Consider the following 27,542-nt stretch of genomic DNA (forward strand, 5'->3'; position numbering starts at 1 on the left):
GGTTATTAAAGGTTTTTTGGTAAAACATGATCCTTCATTACATTCTACAAATGAGCTACACATCAAACGGTCAAGGATCTTAAGGACCTCTTGGTAAAACAGGATCCTTCATTAAATTCTGCAAGGGAGCTACACGTCAAATGATCAAGAGTTTTAATGGCCTTTTGATAAAACAGGAATTAACGGACTTAAGGAAAAATAAGAAAAGTTAACGAAAAAATAATAAAAGTTACTATTCACAATTAGATAGCTACTTATTATAATAGATTAGATATATATGGACAGGTCGAAGAGGAGAGATCCTAGGCTAGCTTGGGCCCAGCTCAAGCCCCATCCCCTGACAACCCCAAGCATAGGGATGAACAGGCTGGATGCGGTGGCCCGTTGCCCACCCCTAATGCAAAGAGTCAATGTAGGCAATTTTCTCCTTGGTCTAGCTTCACTAAGAAACATGAGTTTAGGTCAATTCTTAATGCATTGGTCCAAATGCTTAATGAAACGAATGGATTGGTGAACGTTCTTCGTATGGTAAGGGATCGTTTCTCAGAAGATAATATTCATTAATGAGACTACGTCTTATTAATTCAAGAACAACAGATGGAAGAGAACATAATTTGCCCAACTGTTTTGAGATTGATGCAATTATTATTGGTGATACTAGTATTGAGGATGCTCATCGGGATATTGTTGTTGAATATAACAAATGTGGATTGAAAAGGATTAATGAGTTGCAACCATCATTTATGGCATTACAATATCCTTTTCTTTTTCCATACATAGAAGATGGATTTAGGCTTGATATTTTACGTAGGATTGATCATAGAACTACATCAAGAAAGAATGAATTCATTACTATGAGAGAATATTATGCATACAGATTGCAAAAATGTGAAGGAGAATGACACACATTAATATATGGCAGTCTTTTATTCCAACAATTTGTTGTTGATGAATAAACATGTATTGAAGCAACCTGGCTTATGTGGGTGAGAAGAAACCAACGTAAATTAAGGGTTGATTTATATAGTGGATTGAGAGATGTAGTTTTGAAAGGAGATACAACCCCTGCATCTATTGGAAAGAGAATTGTATTACCTTCAAGTTTCACAAGAAGCCCGAGATATATGGTTGAGAATTAACAAGATGCAATGACCATTTGTAGGTGGGTTGCTTATCCCAATTTATTTATAACATTTACATGCAATGCAAAATTGATAGAAATTAAAACTTTTCTGTCTAAGAACCCTAGATAGAAATCAGAAGATCAACCATATATAGTCACAAGGGTTTTTAAAATTAAACTCGATAAACTTCTATATGACTTGAAATATGACCAACACTTCGGGGGGGTGCTTTCTAGTAATACTTTTTTTTTTATCATCTGTTATATTTATTTGTATCCTAAACTAGACAAATATGTGCAGATCTAATTAAACTTATATTGTGTGTTCAATTATCTACACTATTGAGTACCAAAAGAGAGGGTTACCTCATGCACATATACTACTTTTTTAAAATTATGATAACAAGCATCCAACTCTAATAGAAATAGATAGAATAATATCTGCAGAGATTTGCAGAGACAGATGTATTGATTTTGTGTTTTAAATCTAATATACTATACTTTTTTAAAGTTTATACACTTTCTATAATAACTAATAACAATTTAATATTGTAGGAATTATCGGTCACGTGCTTATGGAAAGTTGAAAAAATAAACAATAAATTTGGATGGTATTATAGTTCATGCCTTATATGCAAAACAAAAGTTAAATTCATTGAAGTATTTTCTTGGTGTGAACGATGTAAGGTAGAGCCAAAACTTATTGTACCAATGTAATTTTACAAAACAAATCCGGTGTATATATACATTCATTTGAATAGAAACACATGTGAACATCTATATTTTAATTAAATGTGTGGTTTATTTACTAAGTGTTTTGGTAATTATTTAGATATCGGATAAATATGCAACTGGTTGCAGATTCTGGATCAGCGTCGTTGGTGCTATTTGACAAAGAGGCTGAGAAAATCTTACGTAAAACTGAAAAAGAACTTAAGAAAAGCAAGACCAGGTTAAAAAATTATCAATCTAATATTTTAAAATTGAAGATGAGTACACAAAGTACAAGTACATCAAATATTAGATATACCATTATTATAAAATATATCTTTGTATTCATGTAGGATCGGAGTGATGATGGTTTCCCAAATGATTTACATCAAATTGTTGGCAAAGAATACATCTTCCTACTACGACTTGATGAGTACAACTTAAAATATGAACGGAAAAATTACACAATTCTACGAATATTTGATCCAAATTTTATAAACTCAAAACTAGTTAAAAAGGTAAAAATTAATTGCAGTATTTTTTTTTATCATGTTTTGGACCAGATTTTATATTTATAATGGTTTTATTTTTTATTTTTCAATCTTTTCGTTGAGGGATTTTTTTTTTTAAATGAAACTGATCTTTATTACTACTGAAAGCTTACAACATCTCACTTAAAATAGTGGAATGAATACATTGAGGATAATCCTCCAAATCAAACAAGTCTTCATCAAAATTGAGAGCATCTTTAGCAAGGCGATGAGCAGCATATTAGCACCTCTATTGATATGTGTCACTGACCAAGAGGCGAAAGAATCCAGAATTCTCCTTACATCCTCTATCAGTAAACCCCCTAAGCTCTAATTGGATTTGTTCTTCTTCAACAAGTTCCCCACTTGCAATGCATCACCCTCTACAATGATCTGTGTTAAGCCCATTTATTTGCAAAAAATAGCAACTAACATCGGGGCATGAGCTTTTGAATCAAATGAGTTACCACTTAGACTTCTCGAGGCTCTAAGAGTGCCAATGACCTGTCCCTTGAAGTCCCTAGGAATCACACTTATGCCAATTCTGCCTTTTACACTATTTAAAGTAGCATCCTAATTCAGTTTGTATACTCCTTCCCTTGGTTTCTGCCACTTAGGTTGCACAGGTGCCATTTGAATGGATCTATTCTGAGATGGTTGTCTTGAGCTTTTAAATAACTCCAATTCATCACTAGCCTTTATGAGCAGAAGAGTAGGATGTCTGAAGCCTTTCCCATGAGAAAACTCATTTCTTCTAGTCCAAATCAATCTCGATAATAGCAGCCTCCTCAAGGTCCTCGTCTGAGAAGATTAACCATATTGTTCCAGATATCAAGAAAGAACTCACTGTGACATACCATCTTTTGGACTTTTCTGCAGCTTTGGCTTCACACATCTCTAGTAGCACCACACTCCCATAAAACATGTTCTAAGGTCTCAGGCTCCAATCTACAAATGGGGCATAAGCTGTCCTCAACCACTTTTTTTTTCCTTAAATTGGATAGAGTGGGGAGAGCTTCACTGTAAGCCCTCCAAATGAACATCTTCATTGCATTTGGAACCTTCATTCTCTACACTGCTTTCCAACCTTCCTGACCCACCCTCCCATTCGATGATTCTCCCTCATTACTAGTCTCAAGCTCTCTGTGGAGGTGATAAGCACTTCAGACATAATACTTGCCTTCCGTAGTATGTAACCATACCAATTTATCTCCCCTGTCATAAAGACTAATTAACATGGACTTGATCAACTCAGCTTCTTGAGTAGAGAACAGTTGTTGCAGTGACTCTTCCTTCCATTGCTTCAGATCAATATCAATTAAATCAGCCACTTTCTCACAACATTCTAAATCAACTCTAGATGATACCACTTTGTAAGATTGTGGTCTTGACAACCACCTATATGTCCAAATGTTTACACTTTTGCCATTGTCAATCCTCCAAAATAACCCCTTTTTGAGTAGCTGCAAACATGCATAAATGCTCCTCCAAGCATCATAAAACCCTGACCCCAGTTTAGCTTCCAACATATTTACCTTCCTATAATATTTCTACTTGAAAACCTATGCTAGCAGAGAATTTGGATTCTGAATTATTCTCCAACTTTGCTTGGAAAGCATGGCCAAATTGAAACTCTTGAAATCTTTAAATCTCAGCCCACCTTTGTCTTTTGAATCACTCATCTGGTTCCATTTCACCCACTGAATTTTCGAGTGATTCTCATTGTATCCCCACCAAAACCTTTTAAATAGCTTGTCTAGTTTTTGAGTGATTGAGAAAGGGAGTAAGAAAATCACCATGGTATAGGTAGGGATTGCTTGAAGAATAGCCTTTAACAACACTTCTTTTCCTATTGCTGACAGGAACTTTGTTTTCCGATTAGCAATTCTTGCTCAAGTTCTATCAATAAGAGAGTGAAAAACTGCTATCTTTGATCTTCCCACCACTGCACGTAACCCAAGATATTTCTCAAAAACTCCAGTAGACTTTACCTCAGCCATCCTTAGGATTGTTCTTTGTGCCTTAGTAGCTATGTTCCTGCTAAAATAAATTGAAGTATTTTCTTTATTCAGGACTTGTCCAGAGGGTTGTTCATACAATTCAAGAATCTGAAACACACGACCCCATTCTTTAGGATTAGCCTTGCAAAATAAGAGACTATCATCTGCAAAAATTAGAAGATTGACTCTGGTAGGGCCCTTATCAACTGGAACACTGGTTATGTCCCCACAAGCTTCCGTCTTTCTCTGATCTCCCTATCTGTTTATTCTATGTACATGAGTGCTATTTTCTCTTTTATCAAAGACTGAAGCTTGTGGAGACATAACCAGTGTTCCAGTTGATAAGGGCCCTACCAGAGTCAATCATCTAGTTTTTGCAGAGATAGGAGATCTCCCCATCTAAGTCCACTAGAAGGTATGAATTTATGTTGAGGCTCTCCATTAACCAAAATGGAATAAGAGACAGATGATATGTAGGCTCTAATAAGGGTAATCTAGTGTTGGTTAAACCCCATCTAGGTCATCATAGCTTCCACAAAACACCAAAATATTGTCTTACTCATGTCTAGCTTTAGAGACATAAACCCTATCTTCCCCTTCATCCGAGAGTTCATGGAATGTAGAGTCTCATAAGCCACCAAAATATTATTAGAACTTAGCCTTCCAAGTACAAATGCACTCTGATTCAAAGATATAATGTTAGGTAGGATAGATTTTAGCCTATTAGCCAGAGTTTTAGAGACAATGTTGTAAATTACATTAATAGGCTAATGGGCCTAAAATCAGCCAATCTCTTAGGATTCTTGACTTTGGGAATGAGGGTGATGAATGTATCATTGACATCTTGGAGAGATCCACCCTGATTGAGCACATGTAGAGTGAATTTGCAGACTTCATTCCCTACCACATCCTAGTGGTTTTGGTAAAACTGAGTTGGAAAACTATCAGGACCTGGTGAGCCCATTAGATTCGTTTGAAAGACTGTTTCTCTCACCTCCTCTTTAGTAAATTTCAACATTAGCCTTTCATTCATGTCATTAGTGATCTTAGGGGCCAAACCATGCAAACACCTCTCAAGATTAGTAGGCAAAGAAGTGGTAAAGAGATCAGAGAAAAAACCTGTAAAAACAGCACCAATGTTATTCTACTCAGTCATTGTGACTCCATTCTGGTCAATTATGCTTCTTATTACATTAGATTTCCTTCTTTGACTAGCTCGCATGTGAAAAAACTTGATATTTTTGTCCTCATGCTTCACCCAGTGCTGTTTGGCTCTTTGCTTCCACCTCAGATCTTCTACTGCCAGAGAATGATCCACTTCTTTTTCAATTACCTAAACTTTTGAAATATGATTACCATCTCCATGCTCTTGAAGTTCTCCAATCCTAGCCATTCCTCTTTTAACTACCTTGGCACCTTGATTCTGCTTAGTTTAGTTCCACTTCAGAAGAGCTCTTTGACATTGCTCAAGTTTGTATCTAATCACGGAGGCCCCATTATCACCCACAGGAATTTTGCCCCAAGTTGTTTCTACAGTCTTAGAACACTCTTCCCTTAACTCCCAATCAGCTTCATATCTAAATATCACATTAGACCTTCTTCTCCTTGGGTCACTCCTTGGATCACTCATTTGCATGCTGATATGGATGGGTGAATAGTCTAACTTCACTGCAGGTAACACATTGCAAACTGCATTTGGAAACAAGTCATTCCATTCTTTATTGGCCATGGCTTGATCAATCCTTTCTTTTGTAAACTCCTTGCCATGCCTGTTATTTGACTAAGTAAACTTCTGCTCAGATGAGTGAATGTCATTTAGTAAGCAATTCTCGACTGCTTGTCTGAAGGACTCCATCTGTCTATAAGGTCTGAATGCTGCCCGAAACTTCTCCTCACTTTGGCATAATATCTCATTGAAATCTCTAGTGCAAATCCAAGGCATAGGTGATGATGGTTTAAGATATTTCATAAGTTTCCAACTGTCATCCCTCTTAAAAGTGTCAGGATGACCATAGAAACTTGTGAACATCCAGGTGGGGACATTCTTATGTTCCTGAACAGTGGCACTAATGTGCCACCTTGTATAGTTGCAAATACTCACTTGCCATTCAGACTTCCATAGTAATTCAAGTCCACCACTGCATCCCAAACTATCTACAGCAAAACAACAATCAAATCTCAAGGTTCTTCTTATTTCTTCCATACGGTTCTTTGAGCTTTTGGTTTCCACTAGGAACACCAAATTGAGACACTTATCATTAGTCAAAAGATTAAGTATTCTAACTATCCGAGAGTTCCCAAGCCTTTGGCAGTTCCATACTAATAGACTCGTTGCATTTGGCAGGGCTAAGGACCAGCCACTACCAACCACATTCTCATCTTGTAAACATTTACTCCTCTTAGACTCTGAGTTAACTCCATTTCCCCCTCCTCTTCTCAACCTTTTCCTACATGCCTTTGGGCTCTCATGAGATATGTAGCCTAAGCTCATGTTTGTGTGGTCTAAAGACATAGCATTCTTATTTCGAGCCCTCCTCTTCCACCTGCTCACCATGGACTTATTCAGGTTATTTTCAGTGCTCATAATTCCTTCACTAGTTGGTATGTTGCTATTTACTTGAGAAGCTTTCTAACCATCCGTGTGCTATGTTAATGGACTGCCATCTAAGCCTCCCTTGCTAATAAGTTCAGAAGTTTCCAATTGAGTAATCACACTATAACTTTTGTCCACATCAGCTCTATCAATTACCCTCTCAGCATTCACCACCTTGATTGCCTCAGATCTTTCAATCACCTTAGATACAACAGTTTCTCCCTCCTGTGAAAACATTTCAATCAAATTTCTACCTTCCATATTTGGAGTTTGACCCCTGATATCCGCCATCTCTTCTCTATGGAAACTTTCCTGATATCTTCCTAATTTCTTGGGTAATTCTACTGATTCTGCCACCTCTTCAACACCTCCTGCATCCTTTCCAGAATTAGTCTTGCAACCTGCCACGTCATCTTCTTCTCCATGCAGCTCTGAGTTTTGTGCAACTGTATTCTCCCTCCCTCTGTTGCCATTATGGCTGGTTTTAGGCCCATCTCTCACCATTGGGGCTCTAAGCCAAGCCCCATATTGGGTCTGAGTGTTACCATGCATGGAACTCGAAGTAGAGTCTGCTAAACATCCCTTCTCCCCATGTTTAATTATTCCACATTTGAAGCAAAATGATGGTAACCTATCAAAGAGGAATGAAATCCAGACTTTGTTCCCATCCAAGTTAAGAAATATCACTCTCACAAGAGGTTTAGTAATATTAATGGCCACTTTCACCCTCAGAAAAGGCCCCCAACCGATACCTTCTTCATCCACATCCATCTCCTCAACCTCGCCAACCTTACTATCAATCTGTGTGCCAATTTCTCTAGTCATGCCTCCGAATGGAATATTGTGAAATTGCATCCATAGCGACTCCTTCTCAAAAATCATGTCTTTCGGAGCCTGACGACCATCAAATGTGTTCAGACATAATAGGTTACGATCAAAAGACCACGGGCTACCCCTTTGCACCTTTAGCAAGTCCTTCTCATAGTGGAACTCAATCATAAACATGTTCATGCCAACTTCCTTAAACAGTATTGTTCCATTCAATTTCCAAACCTTTAACATCGTGGACTTGAAAGCTTTCCTATTAATGGGCATGTTTGATACTACCAAACCTATCAAGCAAAGCACTACTTTCCTCGTCTTCAAACCACTACATCGGCAATGATTTCAAGATTGATCTCATGTTGTTCCTCCTCTGTCAAACTGAACGTACTCCACCTTTTGATTATTTCTTCAGCCATTTGTCTCTTCTCTTGCCCAGTAAACCTCCTTACAGCCCGTCTCAGTCAAAAGACTAAAAGACAAATCTTGCCTATCACAAGAGACAAAGCTCTTCAGCGCAGGCAAGAAATAGGACGTGAAATATAATGATTAAAATGTTTTATATGTAGACATTTATTATTGATACTATTTTTATTTTAGGGAATTATTGTACACATCGATATTGACATCAACTCAAATACACAAGAAGATAATCATAAATCTGAGGCTCCATCCAAGAGGAGAAAAATCCAGAAAAAAAAAAAATGTAGATTGATGTAATATTTTCAAATATAATATTTATATATGTAAATTAAAAATATAAAATCATGTCTCATACTAATTGTCTCTATTTTAGATTTGTTTAAATTGAAAAATCATATGTATATTACACTTTCAATATTATAAATTGACCATTAAATATTTATCGGTAAAGTTGATTCTTTTTTATATGCATGCTTCATTTTATATACATCTGACATACATTTTTTTTTATCCATTTTTAATGTATTTATATATTGACCAATTATTATTACTTCCTAATTTTGAATAGTTGTGATAGTGATTATGTATAGTGTATATTTAAATATAGAACTATAAAATCCAGCATAAACAACGGTCTGCGCATTGCGCAGGTTATAGGCTCGTAATTGGTAAATAATGAGTTATGCATTGAAGAGAAGGGACTAGCCTTCAACATGTAAAACGCATGCTTAAGAAGCAGAAGCTATCAGGATTGCTGGACTCATCCTATTTTATTCTCCGCGTAATATAAATATAACACCTCATGGGGGTAACGGGAAGCTCATCTATGTAGATGGGCAATTTGGTTGTAAACTAATACAAGTTAATTGCTTAGCCTGAAGGCTTTATACGTCATTACTAGAAAACCAGAGCCAGAAACAATGGTATATCTGCCAAGAAATGAGATACAGGCCAACTTAACACAACAAAAATACTTAATCTTCTTCTTCCGCAAATATTGACAATGAAGTTGTAAGAGAGGGAATATCCTCCACAAGGCAAACCAAAAGACTATTACCACTTGGTATTGACTCAATCCAGTATAAGTCAAACATCATCTTCTAAAATCCCTTCATAGTTTGCATTACCCTTACAGAGATGACCTGCTGGACTGAAGGGTAATCCAAAAGCTTCAGATTAGCAACCAGGAAGAGCGGCCTTTAGCTTCCTACCATTTAGTGCAATAGCATTTTAATTTCATCTTCGCCTGTATGCTTTTCTGGGATATTGGCTATCTAGGATATCTCCAAGAGTTGCTAATGCATCTTGAAATTTACGGATTTTGAGAAACCCCCTTATCATAGAAACTTCACCGTCTGAGAAGCTGGCTTTCTCCATGACCATATCAACAAGCTTAAATAGTGTGTCCTCCATGGATAAAGCACAAAGTCCTTCAGCCAGATACATGAATGATGAGAATTCCGGGATGAATCCTTTCTCCATCATCTCAACCATAAAATCAACAGCTTCTCCAATTGGTCCTCCACCATTGCAAAGCCCACGACATACAATTTTATATGTTATAGCATCTGGAGGGTCCCCCTTCTCCACCATTTCTCTAAAAAGCATCATGCCCTCTTTTGTTCTCTTTCGTTTGAATAGTGCTTGAAGCACAGGATTATAAGCCGGAGGAGACAGGACCATTCCTTTCATCTGAACAGTTCTGAGAAGCCTGTTTGCAACCTCAATTCGACCTGCCCTACACAGGCCCCCAATAAGAGTCCCATAGGTTACAATGTCTGGTTCACAGCCACTTGTGGTCATACTTTGAACTATATCTGCTGCCTTTTTAATATCCCCCGCCCTGCAGAAGTACGTGAGCAGGGAATTGTAAGTGAACTTGTCAGGCTTCAGTCCTTCCATTATCATCTGGTCCATAAGCTGAGCAGCCTCTTCCACCCTCCTGCTCTTACAAAGGCCATCAATAAGGCTGTTGTAGGTCAGCGAATTTCTTGAAACCCCCAGGAGTTCCATCTGATCAAACATCTCCTCTGCATCCTCAACTCTCTTGTTTTTGCAGAACCCATTGATCAAAGTGTTGTATATAACTACATTCCTTGCACAGCCACTTGACTCCATTTCTTTAAGCAGGCCCAAAGCTTTCTCAAGTTTCCCTAGAGAACAAAGGATGTCAATCAACATATTGTAAGTGTATTCATCAGGTTGGCACCCTTTATTCTTCATCTCCTCAAATACTTCCATTGCAGTTCTATGATTACTGGTCAAGCAAAGACCTTGTATCAGAGAGTTAAAAGTACAAACATCAGGTAAAATTCCCTTGCTCATAAGAACACGAGCAAGTTCAGTCGCCTCTTTCACTCGGTTCTCCTTACACAGTGTGCTAATTAGAGTGTTGTAGGTGACAGTGTTAGGGGAACAATCCCTTGAAACCATCTGATTGAGAATTTCCACAGCCTCTTCAGCTTCACCCAATTTACACAACCCCGAAATCAAAGAGTTATATGTAAATATATCTGGATCAAACCCCTCTTGAAGCATTACATCCATAACCTCTAAAGCATGTTTGGCGTGCCCTGCCCTGCACAAACCATTAACCAATGTATTGTACGTAAACTGATCCGGACGGAAGCCCTGACTGGACATCTCCTGAATAAAACTCAACGCTTCCCCAATCCTACCCTCTTTACAAAACCCATTAATTAAAACATTAACTGTCACACCGGTACATGGGCACCTAGATTCCACCATTTGTTCTCTAAATCTCAAAGCACCACTCATATTACCTTCCTCAATGTACCCCTGCATTATCGTAGTGAACGTCCTCTCATCGGGGGATAAACCATAGCTTGGCATCTCTTCCATCATCAAAATGGCCGGCCTAATCTGATGGGCTTTACAAAGACCCTTTATCAATATATTAAATGTAGAAACGTCCGGCTTAATTCCTCTACGAACCATACTTGAATGCATATTTTCAACCAGTTTAAGCTTGTTACCATCAACAAGAACATTCAACACGAAATTACAAAAATGCGTGTCGGGTTTTAACCCAAAATCATCTTCCATCATTTCCACAACGCCAAGAACTTGATCATATAATTCAAACTCGGCGTAACTTTCAATAAAAATCAAGAAAGTACCTGCGCTAATCTCACAGCCCGCGAGCTTCATTTCTTCCAAGATACTTGTCATGGATTCGAAAGACCTCGCCTTTCCAAGTTTACGAAGAATCTCTTCGTATACCGACGAGTCGGGTGTGAAATTGGGCTGCTTTGAGGCCCATTCGAATATGCTAAGTGCTGAAGACTCGTCGCCCTGGCGACGGAGGGTGTCGAGGAGTTGCTTTGGGGTGAAGTCTGGAAGGAGCTGATGGGTTGGTGTTGAATTAGAGAGTGGAGAGGGGACTGTGAGTTGCTCGTGGTGTTGTGCGGAGGCGAAGGATATGAAGAAACAGGAGGTGGGTTTGCGAGATAAAAAGAGGGATGATGGGAGTTGGTGGTGGTTTATGGCATGCGGGAGAGGGAGAGACCAAGGAAAGGAAGACAAAGCCATTTGGGCAATTTGACAAACATGTAACGGCGCCAGGAGAGTTTCAACTTTTAAGTGCCAAGACGAAGCTGGGGACTTCCAGTAGATAGGATTTTTTTTTTTTTTTTTAATGAAAATCCGAAAAAGACTCGGTTTGTAATTGTATGACGGAAACGGCCGTAGCATTTAGTAACCTTTGTAATTCGACATGTTGGATACCAAACACCCCGTCGTTTTCGTGTACGAGTAATAATACTGGTAAAAATCCCTAATATTATCAGTATTATTTGAATTATTTATGTGGTAATAATGAATAGATTGATTTATTAATGTGAAATAACAGAGTCTAGAATTTCTTCCCTTCAATTTCGTTCTCTTCTCTCTCTCCGACAGTTCATTTCTTCTCCAAACTCCATTTTTGACAGATTGCTCTAGCAATTATATTTATGGCTAGGGTTCCCAAATCATTTTCCTTAAAATACGAAAAATAATGTGTTAACTTTGTTGCCATATTACCAGCCAATAATGGGTTCTATTTCTTAAAAAAATGATAGTTATATTGTGAGTGTTCAAACGCCGCACAATCATTTAAAAAAAAAATAAATACAAAATTTATATTAAAAAAAAAATTAATTTTTTAATAATAAATTCCACTCTTTTTCAAAACGATTGCATGACACTAGCACACTTCACAATTGTATGTAGCATTCCTCGATTGAAATTGAATTTTCTAAATAAATAGAACCTTGATATGGCATAAGACATTAACTCAAAGAAACTAGAGTTTTGCAGCATAAGCTATTAAGCCAGCCCCATCATTCAAAACGCAATCAACCTAGAAAGGCTAAAACGTAAAATTGGTACAAAAAAGCCATAATTCATGGTAAAGATGGAAACTGAAACATTCCCACTTCCAAACATCAGGATTCAGGACAACCCTTCAGCTCACAAGCCTAAGAAAAGCCAGCAAAACACCGGTGAGCACTGAAAGTAGAATTGTATCAGTTTTTACGGAATTAAAAGGAATATATGTCACAATACTCAACGCAAGAATTATAATCAAAAGGATTACAATTCTACTCATGACAATACAAACTTAGAAATCAAACTGGCTCTATTTACAAAGCATCACACACAATATATCTCAAACCAAGTCATTGAGGCTTATCACCAAAGCGTCAACAAAACTTTGCATGTGGCATCCACTTGGTTTTTAGTCCATCAAAACTAACAAAACCAACAAGGCGAATGCTTATTTATTTATCCACACACTGTCACAAAAGATGGGATATATCCAACAAAAATGTGACTCACGAAGCTTCTCCAACTGAATAGTGCACCTCGGAGCGTGATTTCTGACGGAAGCTACTTCCACAATAGGAGTTGGAGCTGCCAACTTCAAAATTTCCGAATTTATCAGAAACTTTGGAGGCTTTGCGAGTTTGTTTCTTGTCTTTGCGACCACCTCCTTGTGAACAGTTACCCTTCTGCCCCTTTTTCCCATTTCTCTTTTCATTTTTCTTGTTCTTAGACTTCTGCAAGCTCTTGCTTTTGACTGAGTGCGAGACTGATGTGGGCGTTGGGTCATACACATCAGGAGCCCATTTCACTGTCAGTTTCTCCTGCAGAACCCCTTCTTTCCCACGGCTACCTTTCAGGGCAGATACAAGCTTCAAAGGAGTCTATGATATTGAAAGAACCAAAGATAAAGTGCCAAAAGAAAGGGGAAAAATCAGTTTACAATGAAACCTGGGGAAGCTGAAAGCATATCAAAATACGAACCCAATAAGCAATTCTTTTTAAAACACACATGATTCTGCCACGTCTCACACATTTGCAATCTATTGCTAAAACAAAATCCAGCCAAAATAACAAGACAGCAAAGATTATTGGGATAGAAACGTGAGAGTTGCTTTACCTATATAAAACGAAAAAAAGAAAAGAAAAAGAAACCAAGAGGTGCTTGCATGCATACATGTACATATACACATGCTCACAACACAAAAGGCGGCTCAGGGCAAGGGTCATCAAAAGTGACACCCACAACAGCAAATGTGCAGTCATATTTCATACTTTTGACTGACAACAACAGGGTATCCTACTAGTATGGCAAAAGTGAGAAACTCAGAGGTGGAAAATCGAAAACGCAGAGCTATACCAATGATGAGAACTTACAGGCAAAGATATGGATCGTGAGTATGCTTGATCCTTGGATTCCTCAGAAAAAAGGCCCTGTGACGCTATTTCAGTTTCCTCATCTGAAGAACTAGCAGGCAACATCATATTTGATGATGGAAAGGTTACACACTTGTTTAAGCACTTATAGGAAGTAGCTTGGCATGTTTGAGCCTTTTCACACAAGTCTTCCTCTCCCTCATGCCCATCAGATGCAGATTCTGCCTCCTGAGCACCTTGGATATTTAATGACTTATCAAGAGCATCTCCAAGGACATTTAAATCGCAAAACTGAGTGTCCATCGACAAAATCAGGTTCTACAAGCATAAACAGCAGCACATGCACATTAGAAACATCAAAACATAGAGATATACCCCACTCCTGTAAAAGGGACGAAAGTAGAAATCTTGAATCTCAAAACAATTTCTAGTAACAGCACGTACAAAAGTATGTTCTAAAGTGCGTTCTTAAATAAAAAGGGGGGAGAAGTACTAAAGTTCTGCATGTGTATGGAAGAGAACAAAAAGTTTGCCAAGAAGAACTAAAGTTTGACGGAAGTATAACGGTCAAATGCCCTCCTGGACAAAGAGAGAGCTTTTACACCTCTCCAAGAGATGCAGCTTGGTATCTGAATTGACTGAAGGCCAGCATTTAAGGGTATAATTAGAAAATTTGAAAAACCAAGATATCACATTGGAAACAATACAAACTAAAGGAGTGGAGGTGCATCTTACCAAATAAGTTACCCCGAAAAATCCCATTGTGGCACATAAAATGTAAAATTCATATCTACGTCCCAGGAAAAAAGTAATAGTGATGAGAAAATTAGTAATATTCCATCAGAAAAATTGATCGGTGTTCAAGATCGGATGATCTAAAAGTAATGTTGAAGGTACACGATAATCACGCTTAAGAAACATTTACATCACTCCCAATCTGCGGTTATACATTTGATATAAAAAATACACAGAATTCGTAAAAGTAAAAATAGAGACTTTCGAATGCACGCATTTAATAACATTCTCAGAACATCTCTTTTGATATAGGTAATAACATTCTCAGAACATAACATGAATAATTTTCGAAGTCATAAAACAAAACAATACAGAACAAGATAACCGGATTATTATACAGATTCATTAAAGTAAGGAGTTTAAAGGTTCTCATCAATGCTCATGGAAGTCAAAATCCTGGTCTTAACACATATCAGGTAAAAGCATCTGCGGACAAGAAACTAAATATGCATCGAAAGTGTACTGAAATATAAGTACCTTATATGATTATATCAGAGCTACGGCAAACTCGGAACGCGTATTTAGAACTTTACCAAAAAGCTACAAACTTCCGCAATCGTTATCACCCCACCCAAAACCAGGGGAAGCAAACTCTCAAATCCTCTCTCGATCTGCGATTCACCGACAAAGTCGGTTGCAATCTCGTGCAGGTCACAAAGAGACCAGAAAACCCCAGGAAATATCACTAAAGAAGAGGAACTTTTTTTTTTTTTGGGGAGAAGAACCTAATGTTAACTAAGATTACCACGCCGATCACTCTTTTCGAGACGTTTCAGACGATGAGAAGACGATCCGCCGTGGAAGGAAGTCAACGAAGGAACGAAAGGACCCATCAAGAGTTGAAGGGGCACGGAAGGCATATTTGCTATGCTCTCCGAAACCCAAAACAAAAACCCTCAAATCTCTTAGCCACGATGGCGATGAATCAGAGACAAGAAGATCGATTTAGTGGCTGGGATACGGAGAAATTAAGAAGGTAAAAAGGCCGGTGGTCTGAGTCAGCGAGTTAGCAGGCGATCCATGGCGCACGTGAGGATTGTTTCATTCTGCGTTTTCGGAGAATGGATTTGCAGATTTGGATCAGATCAGAGAAATGGCGGATTAATAGCAGGTTGTAGGAGGGGTGGAATTGTAAATTCAAGGAATATTTGGGTCAACTCTGTACACGTTTTCATCGACGAAGGGCTGGATTGGGGAGGAAGGTAATAGATAGATATTTTATAAATAACACTGAAAGAATAATAATAAAATAATAATAAAAATAAATAATAAATAATGATAAAATAATAAATTTTTTAACACTCCACTGCCGAATCTGAAGTCAGGCTCTACCAAAAAGTCATCATAAAAAGACGGCCGAGATTGATAGACAGATTAATCAACGGACAGAGGTCCAGTGAATGTCCAGTTTAAGTGGGGAGGAGTATAGAGTCATAGACTGAAAGCTCCCACTCTCAGGTAGCATTCTAGCCGGCCGGTCAATTTTAATTCGAACCTTATCCAAAATGCCCCCATCTTGTTCTTGTCTTTACATCTCTCGCAAATTCCTCCGCATAAGATGCGATTTTAATACTTTCTTTGTGAATTTTTTAAATTGTACTTTCAGACTATTTAGATGATAAAATATTATTAGAATATTATTTTTTAATATTATTATTATTTTAAAATTTAAAAAAATTAAATTATTTATTATATTTTATATTAAAATTTAAAAAAATTATAATAATGAGTTGAGATGAGTTGAATAACCAAATGAAACTTAAGGTTGAAAAACTATGTCGAACTTGTTAGTCGAGCTTTCTATAGATCCTTCTAAACAATCTAAGGTCTTTATGCGAAATGATGGAAACCTAAAAACTTCATACGTTCTGAAAATTTCTCCAACACGCTATTTTACCGACTTCCCCATTATGCTTTCTAATTTCATTGGTAGAAAGTTTCAAGACTTGGTAATCTACAACGACTATAAGAATTCTATAGTCTTTTGATGTTGTGCTTTAGGAGAGTTTTAGATTTAGAGATGATTTGTGAATAGTAGAATAAAAGTTGAATTATTTATTATATTTTATGTGAAAATTTGAAAAAATTATTTTAAAATTTGAAAAAATTGATTTGTTTATTATATTTTATGTAAAAATTTAAAAAATTTATAATGATGATATGAGATGAGTTGAGATGAATTTTGAATCCAAACGTCCCCTTAACCTATGAACGTGTTTCTATCATTTAGACATCTTACCACATGAGCAAAAAATAAAGGTTAAAAATGCCCTAGACTATTTTAGACTAAGAAATCACAAGTCTTTTTATTTACTCATTGCTTTGCTTTTTTCTTTTTCTTTTGGCTAAAAAAAAAAGAGAAATTTTTCATTCAACAAATAGAATTACAATTAGCAGCCACTTGTAAAATTGGGAACTTCCTCAACAAGGATAGTATCAACACCTAGGTTCAGAGCTTGCCTAGCAGGACAACGAGCAACTTGATTGCCCGCACGTTTTACATTACTCACTTTCCAACCTGATTGCCCACACGTTTTACATTACTTACGTTTTATATATAATAGTGATGAATATTATTTATTTATATATTATAGTAATTTTTTTATTTATATATTATAATAATTTTTTTATATTTAATAGTAATAAATATTATTGTGATTTTATTTTTTATTTATATATAATAGTGATAAATATTATAGAATATTTGTGAATAGTTATGAATAGAGATTGAAGTGGGTTTTTGAGTCTCATTGAGAGTATTTTAAATTGTTTGGCATGTGAAGTATTTTTAAAAGTACAAGAATACTTAAAAAATGTTAAAGATACTTTAGTACCCAAACACACCCTTAGTGTCTTCCACAAGCTAGCTCAAAGGATTCAATTCTCCTTAGACATTCTTATGGCATCTATGATTTGCTTAGCATCACATTCCAATTCCATTCATGGAAGCCCAATTCCAAAGTGAAGCATACCGCTGTATATGCCCCCCAAGCTTTTGCTATTGTAGGTAAAGGATAGAAAAATCTCGGTGGAAGGGATATTTGAAACCCACAATTTTAATTAAGAGATAAAGTCAAGAAGAGACTCAGACTCCTAAGAAGGAGATGACTTAGACTCCTAATAAGAGATAAACATAGACTCCTAATAGGAGATGGACTCACACTACTAACAGGAAATGGACTCACACTTCTAAAAGAAAAATGTTTCACAATGCAAATTTGACTCTATCATTCTAATGAAATAACCTCTACAAATAGCCTATAAGAGGTAACAAATTCTACACTTAACTTGATTCAATTCTTCTTTACATACATTTATTCTCATACTAGGTTATTGACTTAAACATCGGAGACTCCATAGGGCAACCAGTGCCAACCTTTCACTTGTTGCAGGTGATCCATATGGTTGGTAGTGTAAAACACGTCCTTAACAATGACATTATCTGTGGGATCTTTACAGACTTCAATGTGATTTTCACATGCCAACTACCACGCGATCACATTCAAACTGCAATTTTTTTTATGCCAGAAAGCTGAGTAGGAAAATTCTGCGATTCACAAGATCCTCTCCAAAAACCATATAATATCTCTTCAACTTTGTTATTTTCTATTATTTATTTTCCTAATGTTACAATGAATGGTAAAAAAAAAAAAAAGAGACGGTGCCGCTTTGAAGAACTTATCTCATTATCTTTCTTTTAGCTACATATTGCATAGGGGTGGCAATATGTGACACGACCCGTTAACCCAACACGAACACGACATTATAAAAGCGGGTTAGGGTTTAGCCTTAACGGGTTCGGGTCAAAACGGGTTGACCCGTTAAGACACGATTGCTTAACGGGTCACTAACGGGTCAACCCGTTATGACCCGTTATAACCCGTTATGACCCATTAAGAAAATTAAATTTACCTTTATACCCTTAGACCTAAAGGGTAGGGAGGACGCTTTACTTCCTTCTTCAAGTTCTAAATTTGTTTAGATCTGTGTTTTTAATTTTTTATTATATTTGAGATTGTAATATTAATATATATACATTGTATGTTTTGTCTATTACATTTGGAATGTAATTTTAATAATGAATATTATTACAAATTATGTGGATCATATTTGTTTGGATTGTAATTTTAGACTTGTAGTTAGTTTTTTATTTTTTATAGATATTATTTATATTTAAATATTTATATAAAATCAATTAAGTCAAACGGGTCGTGTCGTGTCGTGTCGTATTGTGTATGTCCAACCCATTAACGTAAACGGGTTGAAACGGAACGGGTCGTGTCATGTTATGTCGTGTCAATTTATTTCTTATTCATTAACGGGTCGTATCGTGTCAACCCGTTATCTTATCGTGTCGTGTTCGGGTTTGAAATTTTGACACGAAATCCTTAACGGGTCGTGTTCGTGTTGACCCGTTAAGTGTAATGTACATACCTTGACACGACACGAACACGACCCGTTAACACGATTTGACACCCCTAATATTGCATTATAATTACCATATATCTATGATGGTCCATTGATATATAAGAAAACTAAATTAGGTCGAAAAGATGAAGATGATCATGATAAGGAAAAACAGATAAGTAATAGTAAACATACATGCATATGTGCAATTGAAAGCTAGCTGCATTCTTAATTATACATCACATATACAATCCATTTGAGTTCCCAAGCTTATACGTATGTGTTGCTTTATATATATAGTATGTGTGTTCTTTGATCACGAACATATATGATTGCATATATGTTATAAATTGCTCGGAATCCATGTGACTACACACCTTGATAATATACTTCATTGGAAATCACCCACAAGGCATGGAACACAGGCTACAATGCCCCTCCCAGGCACCGCGTAGGCTTCTTAATTTGTTTGCATCATAATAGATCGTCTGGCTAGTATTATAGGCATCTCGGGCTTTCCTCAAGGCCAGAGCATGTCGCTCATGCGTCACTAGCCTTCACCACACTTTAACCAGATGGCTCAGGTTTACAAATCTCAAACGTGTAACTTGTATTACACTTACCTATTTTGTGTTAGTAAAAATATCTCAGGACGTAGTGCAATCAAGAAGGGTGTGGAGGTTAAAAAACCCCAACAACCTGCTCAACAATCAAAAAGGTCGTGGAGGTCAAAGAACCCCACAGCCCACTTAGCAACTAGAAGGGCATGGAGGTCAAAGAACCCCACGACCCACTCAACAACAAGACTCGCGCCTCTTGGCAAGCAACAAAATAGACATCTCCACCATGCAACCAGACCAAGATCTCCGTGGAAAGCATACGTGGTTCTGCCACTACTCGTGCCAAGGCATCGCTACCCACGGGCATCACCCACAAATCACCAGCCTTCATCACACTTTAGCGAGGTGGCTCAAGTTCACAAATCTCAAACTTGTAATTTGTATTACACTTACCTATTTTGTTTTTTGTGATAACTTCTTAGGACGTGGTGTAACCAAAAGTCGAGTCACATACTCGAGATGCAATCGAACGGGCGTGGAGGTTAGAACACCACACGAACCTCTCTAGAGATTGCCATCAAACAAGCGTGGAGGTCAGAAGACCACCTGAACCTCTCCAGAGATCTCCATTGAACGGGCGTGGAGGTTAGAAGACCACATTACTCCCTCCAAACGAACGAGCGTGGAGGTCAAAAGACCACACGACCCCTTCCAAACGAAAGAGTGTGGAGGTCAGAAGCCACACGACCCCCTCCAAGCCAAAATGCGTGGAGGTCAAAAGACCACATGACTCCCTCCAAGCGAATGGGCGTGGAGGTCAGAAAACCACACGACCCTCTCTAAGCAAACGGGCGTGGAGGTCAGAAGAACACACGACCCCTCTAAACAAACGGGCATGGAGATCGGAAGACCACATGACCCTCTCCAAATAAACGGGTGTGGAGGTCAGAAAGACCACACAACCTTTCCAGATATCGCCATTGAATGGGCGTGGAGGTCAGAAGACCACACAACCCTCTCCATAGTTTGCCATTGAATGGGCATGAAGGTCAGAAGACCACACGACCCTCTCCAAAGATCGCCATCGAACGGGCGTGGAGGTTAAAAGATCACACGACCCTCTCCAAAGGTACCTTTTAGAATGAGCCATCAAGCTCTACAACCGCCTCAGGAGGGTTTCCTTTAGGAACGAGCCACCATGCTCTACAACCGCCTCGAGCAGGTTACATTCGAGAATGAGCCACTAGGCTCTACAATCGCCTTGAGCTGATTACCTACAGGAACAAGCCACCATGCTCTACAACTGCCTTGAGCAGATTACCTTTGGGAACGAGCCACCATGCTTTACAACCGCCTTGAGCGGGTTACCTTCGGGAACAAGCCACCACGCTCTACAACCACCTCGAGCGGGTTACCTTCGGGAACGAGCCACCACGCTCTACAACCGCCTCGAGCGGGTTACCTTAGGGAATGAGCCACCACACTCTACAACCACCTCGAACGGGTTACCTTTGGGAACGAGCCACCACGCTCTACAGCCACCTCGAGCGGGTTACCTTTGGGAACGAGCCACCACGCTCAACAACCGCCTCGAGAGGGTTACCTTCGGGAACAAGTCACCAGGCTCTACAAGCCTCGAGTGGGTTACCCTTGGGAATGGGCCGACGGGCTCAGCAACTGCCTAAGATAGATCCAAGGGTCGACGGGCATCCTGACTGCTTAAAGCGCAGGTTAGTACAAACAAACATACGGATCGAGAACACCAACAGAAATTTACACCAGGAGGCAAAAAATCCATCACTATCAACAAACAAGAAAACGAGAATACCAACAACAATTTACACCAAGGAGATAGAAAATGCACTCTTCGCCAACAATAAACAATCTCTCAGGAAAATATTCACACAAACAAACAAACTCAAAATCGAGTTTCGCGCTCACGCCTAATGTGGTCGAGTACATCTCCCGCCTATCTCTCCAAGTTGAGTCCCTCACCGCTTAGCACGAAACAAGTAGAAAATCAAGGACCAAACAACAAACCAGGGACTGAACAGGAAACCAGTAACCAATTTTCTAAATTTATTATGCATATTATTGACTTGAAGATTCTCAAGGCCTTCTAAGGCTTCACAACTACCAAAATTGCTTTTTCTGCAGGTTACCTCCATCACAGTTGACTTGAAGATTCCTAAGACAACCAAAAAGTTGAGCCTCATTCACGGTGCAACCAACTGTTAGCTAACCAAAAGGAAGTGAAGACACCCACACGCACTAACTAGCATGGATCCTCAGCGAGGTAAGAAAAAACAAAAGCAAGCAGGTGCCCACGAGCCAACAAGGTGAAAGGCAGGTACAAAGAATGCAAAATATTTAATTTATCATGTACTAGCACATAGAAAATTAGCAGGATAACTGAAAGGGATATTTGATCTCCACAATTTTAGCTAAGAAATAAAGTCAAGAATGGACTCAGACTCCTAATAAGAAGAGGACTCAGACTCCTAATAAGAGATAGACACAGACTCCTAATAGGAGATGGACTCACACTCCTAAAAGGAAAATGTTTCACAATACAAATTGGAATCTATCATTCCAAGGAAACAACCTATATAAATAGCCTACAGGAGGTAACAAATTCTATATTTGAACTTGATTCACTTCTTCTTTACATACATTTATTCTCATACTGTGTTACTGACTTAAGTATCGGAGACTCCATAGGGCAACCAGTGCCTCCCCTTCATTTGTTGCAGGCGATCTGTATGGTTGGTGGTGTGAAACAAGTCCTTAACACTCGGTAGATAAAATACTTTGACTAGGTAGGATATCCTTAAGAGCCTTCCATACGAACTATTTGATTGCATTTGGAACATTCAATTCCTTAATAGTTTGCCAATATAGACTAACTCTGTTAGTAGAAGAAGAACCCAATATCTTGATGTTGAGTATTCACTTGAAGATGGTATGCACTTCAAACAGAAAAAGAATCATTCTTAGTACCCTCCGCAACAACTTATCATCTCTGCCTAATGGACTCATAGGCAGTCGAAAGATCTCTTTGGACTCATAGGCAAGTAGATCGGATATTATGTTCAATGTATGCTTATGTACATGTTTTCAATCATCTCCAAGAGAATCTCATTTGACTGTTGTTTAACATATTCTCATATATCTTGTTGGCACAATTGATCTAGCGTTATGTTATTCTAAGCGCACATCTTTCGATCTAATCAGCTATTCATATGCAAATTATATTAGTTGCTAAGTTGATCGAAAAAAGTACTAGTGGAACATGTTAATTTTTAGGTCATGCACTTATGTAATGACTCAGTTCAATAATTTTAAAGTTGGAATATTGATAATTTTTATTAGACCTAAATTATATCTAATGGGTCATATTGGATAAGCATACGAACGATAAATTATTAAGGTTGATTAGGAGTTTTTATAAGGCTTAATAATTAGGTTATATCTCATTTATTATTTATTGAATAAATTAGACTCCTTTTAGAATTTTAAGACCGACCATTAGAAATTTATTTCAATTTAAAATCATCACTGATTGAAATTTCCTATGTAGTCTCAGTCACTGTCAATCCTACATTGAACGAGCTAATAGATCATGTTTTTAAATTCAAACTATTTTCTTGAATGATTACGACTGAGTCCAACTCAAACTTGTCGGCACCCTCTCCCAAATCTCTTTATAAATATCTTCCTTCTGTATGTTATTTGGAAAAAAAAAACTATAAACCTTCATAAGTGCAACGACCAAATTCTAAATACCCAATCCAGCACCATGCGTGTCCCACGTTCACCACGCCAATAGCTGACTGCCTCATTCCTTTCACAATATCCCTTATGTTTTTTCTCTCTTTCTAGTTCACGAGATCGATTTCATACCGAAAATATTAGATTAACGCAACGAGATAAGTAACTTGATCATAAATTAGAATTAATATACGTTAACTAGTTATATATATTATTATTAAATCCAATTCTTTGAAATTCAGTATTTATGAACCACACATATCATAATATTTGTAAGCATGTTATTCATCATGTTTCATTCCCCATTGTTAACGCCTAAAAACGACATAACAGTCCGGAAGGGGATAAAGATCTATTTTCGGCCCCATTAAGGTTATTATGGGCCTCGATTGGTATTGTATGGAGCCCTCGATGGTTGTCCGGTGTGACTGTACGATGTCCGTGCGTACATCTATGATAGTGAACAATAAAAAAAATATAGAAAAAATAAATAGAGGGAGACACACAGATTTACGTGGTTTGGCATTGAGCCTACGTCCACGGGGGTTCGGAGAGGGGAGGATCCACTATAATAAGCTTGTTTACAATCTCTTATGGTCTCTCATCCTCACTATACAATAGAAATTTGAGTTCTATTCTCTGGTTTTCATCCTCTCGCTGGAGTCTCTGTGGTGAGGTTGAAGAAGGTGAAGTCTCGAAGAAGCCTGGCCAAAAGTCCTTGAAATGGTATGTGTCCATGCCTTTTATCTCTTGCCCTCCTTTGCTGGGCCTGTTATATTTTATCCTTTACAGTTGCCCACGATTCTTAAGGGCAATTTGCTCCAAAAAGAAGACCTGGAGGATCTTTAAAGATGAAATATGCAATCGAAATAATTCGCCCAAAGTCCGTAGAGAAATAAATTTCGGGAGCAAGTTCCTGGTTATCCTTCCCTGTGGATTAAGCGATAAAGATTTTTGAGCGCAAGATTAGGCGTGAGATGGGCTCGACCTCGTGAAATACGAACTTGGAGCTCGTCCTGGTAAGCTGAGCTAGAGATAGGCTCTACCAGATAGAGTGCGAGCGTGAGGCTCGACTTAGCAAAGTGAGCGGGAGATATGCTCAACTACATAGAGTATGGGCGCGGAGCTCGGCTTCAGCTGGAGATCGGCTCCATAGCGTTGGGTGCGAGTGCAGGGCTCGGCTTAGCAAGGTGAGCGGAAGATAGGCTCAACCGCATAGAGTGCGAGCACAGAGCTTAGCTTTGTCGAGAGATCGGCCCCACTGCGTAAGGTGCGAGCATGAAGCTTGACTTAGTGAGGTGAGCGGGAGATAGACTCGACTACATAGAGTGTGAGTGTGGGGCTCGTCTTGGTGAGTTGAACGGGAGATGGACTCAATCGCATTGAGTGCAAGCACGGAGCTTGTCTTGGCAAGATAAACGGGAGGCTGGCTCGACCGCGCTAGGTGTGGGCACGAAGGTCATCTTAGAGAGATAAACGAGAGATGGGCTCGACTGCATTAAGTGCGAGTGCGGGGTTTGGCTTAACGAGATAAGCTATAGATGGACTTGACTGCAAAGAGTGTGAGCGCGGGGCTCGGCTTAGCGAGGTGAGCGGGAGATAGGCTCGACAGCACAAAGTGCTAGTGCGGGGCTTGGCTTAGCAAGGTGAGTGGGAGACAGGCTTGACTACACAGAGTATGAACATAGAGCTTGAATTTGGCTGGAATCGGCTCCATAGCATTAGGTGTGAGCATGGGACTCGGCTTAGCGAGATGAGCGGGAGACAGGCTTAACCGCATAGAGTTCGAGTGCGGAGTTTGTCTTGGCGAGAGATCGGCTCCACCGTATAAGATGCAAGCGCGAAGCTTATCTTGGCGAGAGGAGCGGGAGGTTAGCTCGTCTTTTGGAGGGAGATCGGCTCATTGCACAAGTTGCAAAGGTTGGGCAGTCGAGTGACATGCCTGCTTGTTGGGCGCCAATGAGGGTCAAGCGACCTGTAGCCTTTCTCATTTGTTGACTTATTGTCGAAAATAACCAGAAGAGGCAGTCATGACTCGAGTGTAAACACTCTACGTTTACTGGAGGAGATGTTGTCTCAGGAGTAATGTCGAGTAACCACAAGACTTGACTAGCACTTTGCTGTGAGGCAGGCCAAGCTGCCTTAAGGCTGGACAGACCTGTTGACCCTCGACGGGAAGGTAAGTAGGAGATATTTGATTGTGCTGCAAAAGTCAAACCGGTCAATATAAATATTTTCCAATCACAAGTACGAAATTTGCAAACCTGAATCGTCGTCTTGGAGTGCAGCGAAGATCAGAGGCTCTGCGTTTGCTGTAGGAGTTTCGATCCTTGGAGTAACTTCGGGCAGTCGAAAGAATAAACCTGCACTTAACTGTGAACTAGTCCGCTCTTCGCCTTAATGATGTTGGGGTAAGTTATCGGGCGGCTGAGAGGCTGGGCTTGCTCTCTTCTGCAAGGAAGTTCGGGTCATCAGGACTGCTAATCCTCGCGGGGAGGTAAGTTTTCAGACAGTCTGTTACTAAACCCGCTCCACTCGTTGATATCACAAGGAAGGTAAGTGTCGAGTCAAGATGGTGTTGATCCTGCTCTTCACCGTGATGGAGGTTAGGGTAAGTTGTCGGGTAGCTGAGAGGCTGGACCCGCTCTCCTCCGTGAGGGAGGTTGGGCCGCCAGGAGGGCTAGACCCGCCTATCGACTCTCACGGGAGGTAAGTTGCCAGGTAGTTTGAGACTAGACTCACTCCTGCCTGTTAATGCCATAGGGAATGTAAGTGTCAGGTTAGGCTAGGCTGATCTTGCTCTCCACCAAGGGAGGGATAAAGCAGACTTAAGGCATAACCCACCCTTTCGGATCTCACGAGGAGGTAAGTAAGAGAGTCGCTTGTCCGCGTGCATGTGAAAGCCAAGGAGTTTATTCTGATGGAAAAACATTGAGACGTCTGAACGATGTCCGAGTGGGGCTGTGAAGTCGGCGTTTCATGCTACAAGACTCAATTATGTTAGTAAAAATCAAATGCACACAAGTTTTTAGGGAGACAAACTAGGGTGAAGCACTATTTCCGGGCTAACTGTGTTTAAGGAGTCCTGTATGGTTGCTAACTAGAGTGAAGCAATATTGTCAGGCCAACCGTGGTGGTTGCCTGCTGGAAAGACTTGCTAGGGAGGTTCCTATGCCTCGTCGGGTCCGGCCAAGGTTCACTTGCTCACGTCATGAGGTTTGCCTGCTAAGAGAGAGGGTGCTCCATGGCAAGTAGGTGGCTGGTGTAGCACGTTGCATGGAACATGCGACGTGCCTTGAAAGCAGCTTGCATCGGCTCAGGCAGGTCAGTCTGGTGGTGGTTGTGCACAATGTTGGTGCAGCATGTTGCATGAGGTCCGCTATGCTCATGTAGGAGGCCGAGGGAGGGGTTCTTCTGTAGTTAGGGCTGAGTCGAGGGAGGCGGATTCCTACGTTGGGGCTATGACAGAGCCAACCAAGGAGCTTGGTGTTGGCCAGGAAGCTTGGGCGAGGAGCATATGGCAGGATGCAGTGGGCAAAGAGCTTGGGCGAGGAGTTCATGGCACGGGTCTAGTGGGCGAGGAGCTCATGGCCGGGCTGAATGGGAAAGGAGATCTAGTGGGTGGCCAAGTCATGTAATGCTAGGCGACTCCGTGGTGGTTGGGCAAGTCAGGATGATGCTAGGGTGAGTCCATGGTGGCTGGGTGAGTCCTTTAGCCTTGCACTATTTGACCGAGTTGGTGACTGAGGCCGAGACGCCAGTGACTGAGTCTGGATGTCCGCAAGCTTGCTGAGATACCGGTGGCTTAGCACATGGTCGTTTACTTGTTGGGTGGTACATCCTAGTGGAGGTAGAGGACGTCAGCGGTCCACACGGTGGCCACCGAAGTACTTGTCATGCCACAGAAGGCCTAACCAATTCGTTCCTACCACGTGTAACCCGTGCACGTGGTTTGTGTGGTGGAGCCACCTCTGTGGGGGGTTGTCTGGGTCATCACGGTAGGGAAGGACTCATAGGCATTTTCTGTCGCTGGGAGGCAGTATGCCAACGGCCTTAGTAGCTCGTCAGTAGCTAGCAGGTCGTTGCCCTCTAGCCAATCTGTGC

The 27,542-nt window shown here is 39.6% G+C and overlaps 2 protein-coding genes across 2 annotated transcripts; both read right to left on the reverse strand.

The window, feature by feature from the left end:
• Window positions 1–9,158: 9,158 nt before the first annotated feature.
• LOC109006780 (pentatricopeptide repeat-containing protein At3g53700, chloroplastic) lies at window positions 9,159–11,860 on the reverse strand. Its single transcript, XM_018986163.2, has one exon. The coding sequence runs from the start codon at window positions 11,752–11,754 to the stop codon at window positions 9,439–9,441; it is 2,316 nt and encodes a 771-aa protein (XP_018841708.1). The 5' UTR covers window positions 11,755–11,860; the 3' UTR covers window positions 9,159–9,438.
• A 796-nt stretch (window positions 11,861–12,656) lies between these two features.
• On the reverse strand, window positions 12,657–15,887 carry LOC109006779. The gene is made up of 3 exons (XM_018986162.2): window positions 15,178–15,887; window positions 13,906–14,223; window positions 12,657–13,412 (listed from the first exon to the last, which is right to left on the reverse strand). The coding sequence occupies exons 2-3, from the start codon at window positions 14,206–14,208 to the stop codon at window positions 13,041–13,043; spliced, it is 675 nt and encodes a 224-aa protein (XP_018841707.1). The 5' UTR covers window positions 14,209–14,223; window positions 15,178–15,887; the 3' UTR covers window positions 12,657–13,040.
• Between the last annotated feature and the right edge of the window lie 11,655 nt (window positions 15,888–27,542).

This window comes from Juglans regia, chromosome 4 (assembly GCF_001411555.2).
Source record: "Juglans regia cultivar Chandler chromosome 4, Walnut 2.0, whole genome shotgun sequence".
NCBI lineage: Eukaryota > Viridiplantae > Streptophyta > Magnoliopsida > Fagales > Juglandaceae > Juglans > Juglans regia.

Bases quoted from the DNA above. Each gene is read 5' to 3' on its own strand.
- LOC109006780 (XM_018986163.2), bottom strand. From the start codon at position 11,754: ATGGCTTTGTCTTCCTTTCCTTGGTCTCTCCCTCTCCCGCATGCCATA.
- LOC109006779 (XM_018986162.2), bottom strand. From the start codon at position 14,208: ATGGACACTCAGTTTTGCGATTTAAATGTCCTTGGAGATGCTCTTGAT. The intron at 13,413-13,905 runs GTAAGTTCTCAT...TCAATATCATAG, and splicing joins CACGATCCATATCTTTGCCT to ACTCCTTTGAAGCTTGTATC.